Source organism: Dipodomys ordii, unplaced genomic scaffold (genome assembly GCF_000151885.1).
Source record: "Dipodomys ordii isolate 6190 unplaced genomic scaffold, Dord_2.0 Scaffold147, whole genome shotgun sequence".
Taxonomy (NCBI): Eukaryota; Metazoa; Chordata; class Mammalia; order Rodentia; family Heteromyidae; genus Dipodomys; species Dipodomys ordii.
This window is the reverse complement of record NW_012267363.1, coordinates 843,269-844,752: the sequence shown is the minus strand read 5'-3', so window position 1 is coordinate 844,752 and position 1,484 is coordinate 843,269. Positions and strand designations below refer to the sequence as shown.

Here is a 1,484-nt window from a genome sequence, read left to right as displayed (position 1 = left end):
AAAAAAAAAAAAAAGAAAGAAAGGCTAGCAGGGGCTTGGTGGGGATTTCAGGGTCCTCTGCACCTTGTTATCCCCCTATTACTCAAGGGCTCCTATTGAGGTCCATGGTGTCCCTTGCTAACCAGAGTTCCACCTCTGCAGATCTTGGAGAGCCAGGTTCTGTGCTTTCTGTAACCTCCTTGAAGTTACTAAATGGGATAGTCTCTGTCCAGTTCTAGCCAACCCTGACCTGACACTGGCCACAGAGCTAAGAGAGGTGCACACAGTTGTGGCCACTTCTCCAACGTAAGGCCCAGAGCAGTTATCTCTCCTCACCATGCTAAGACCCATAGGGGTAGCATCTCACTGGCTGCTCTGCCTGTCCTCAGTCCCAACCAGGGAACTCTGTCTGCTCTGGCTGCAGCTCACTGAGTATTTTTCTCCCCACAGGCAATCAGGTTCTCCTGCTTCTAATCGTGACATACTCTGTTCTGATACTCCACCCCTAAGCCGGCCCTGCCAGCCCAGGACAGCATCTACCAGGATGAGGAAGGAAGATGGGGGACAAACCCCATGGACTGCAGAGCAGGATAGGACAGTGGATAGTACAAAGGAACCAGCTGAACCCACAGGGACTGGCCACGTACCCAGATCAGTAGCAAGCTGCCAGGAGCTGGTAGGGTCAGTTGGTGTGTTTGTGACCTCCCAAGAACACAGTCCCCAATCCCTATTACCCAGTGCCTTCTCCTCTGGCACAGATCAGACACTTGGTGGTCATAAGCGGAAGATTCAGTTCCCAAGTGGCAGTGCCAAGAAGAGATCAGGGGCCTCCTGGCGACATGCCTCATTTTTTATCCCAAGAGCCCTCTACCCCTGCGGTGCCATGACCACTGATGACAAGGATATTCTCTCTTTTTCTCTCTCAGACTTCTTGTTCCCTTGGCATCCCTCGGATAGACAGGTAGCGCTCTGGGCTCCACAGCCCGTCTGGCCTAGAGGAGAATGGCCCCCAGAGTCTGAGGATTCTGAGTGTGCAGCTCCTGCTCCTGGCCCTGCGCCCCAGCAGACAGACCTGCTCCCCAGCTTCCCCACAGCCCCAGGCCAGCCACCAGCCTACCTGCTCTCTATAGCAGATGAGCCTTCAGAGAGCCCATCTCACTCACTCCCCCACCCTCTGCCAGCGGGAACCCGCTGCTCCCAATGGCTCTGGGTCCCCCAGACTCTCCAAATGGCCTGTCTCCCTGTCCTGCAGTCTGAGCCCCCCACCCAGTGCTAGCAGAGAGCTGGTCCTGTGACTCCCTAGGTGCCCTCAGAGCTATAGATAGACTCAATTTACTTCCTGGCCGGGGCTGCTCAGGGAAGCAGAAGGAGCCCAGCCTTTGAGGTACAAGTAAGTAGCTGGGCTCTGTAGGACCCATGGGGCTCGGTCTTCTGCCCAACAGGTCTTTGGACAGGACCAAGAGTCTGAGCTGGAGGCTGCCCTCTCCTCTCCCTGCCTCCAAACA

General features: G+C 55.6%; 1 protein-coding gene across 1 annotated transcript in view; it reads left to right on the top strand.

The window, feature by feature from the left end:
- Positions 1–1,274, top strand: part of Dbf4b (DBF4 zinc finger B) — a 51,454-nt gene extending 50,180 nt beyond the window's left edge. The window contains exons 13-14 of the mRNA XM_013031935.1: positions 430–655; positions 1,161–1,274. Coding sequence (XP_012887389.1) covers positions 430–655; positions 1,161–1,274 — 340 coding nt within the window. The remainder of the gene's footprint in view (positions 1–429; positions 656–1,160) is intronic.
- The last annotated feature ends 210 nt before the right edge of the window (positions 1,275–1,484 follow it).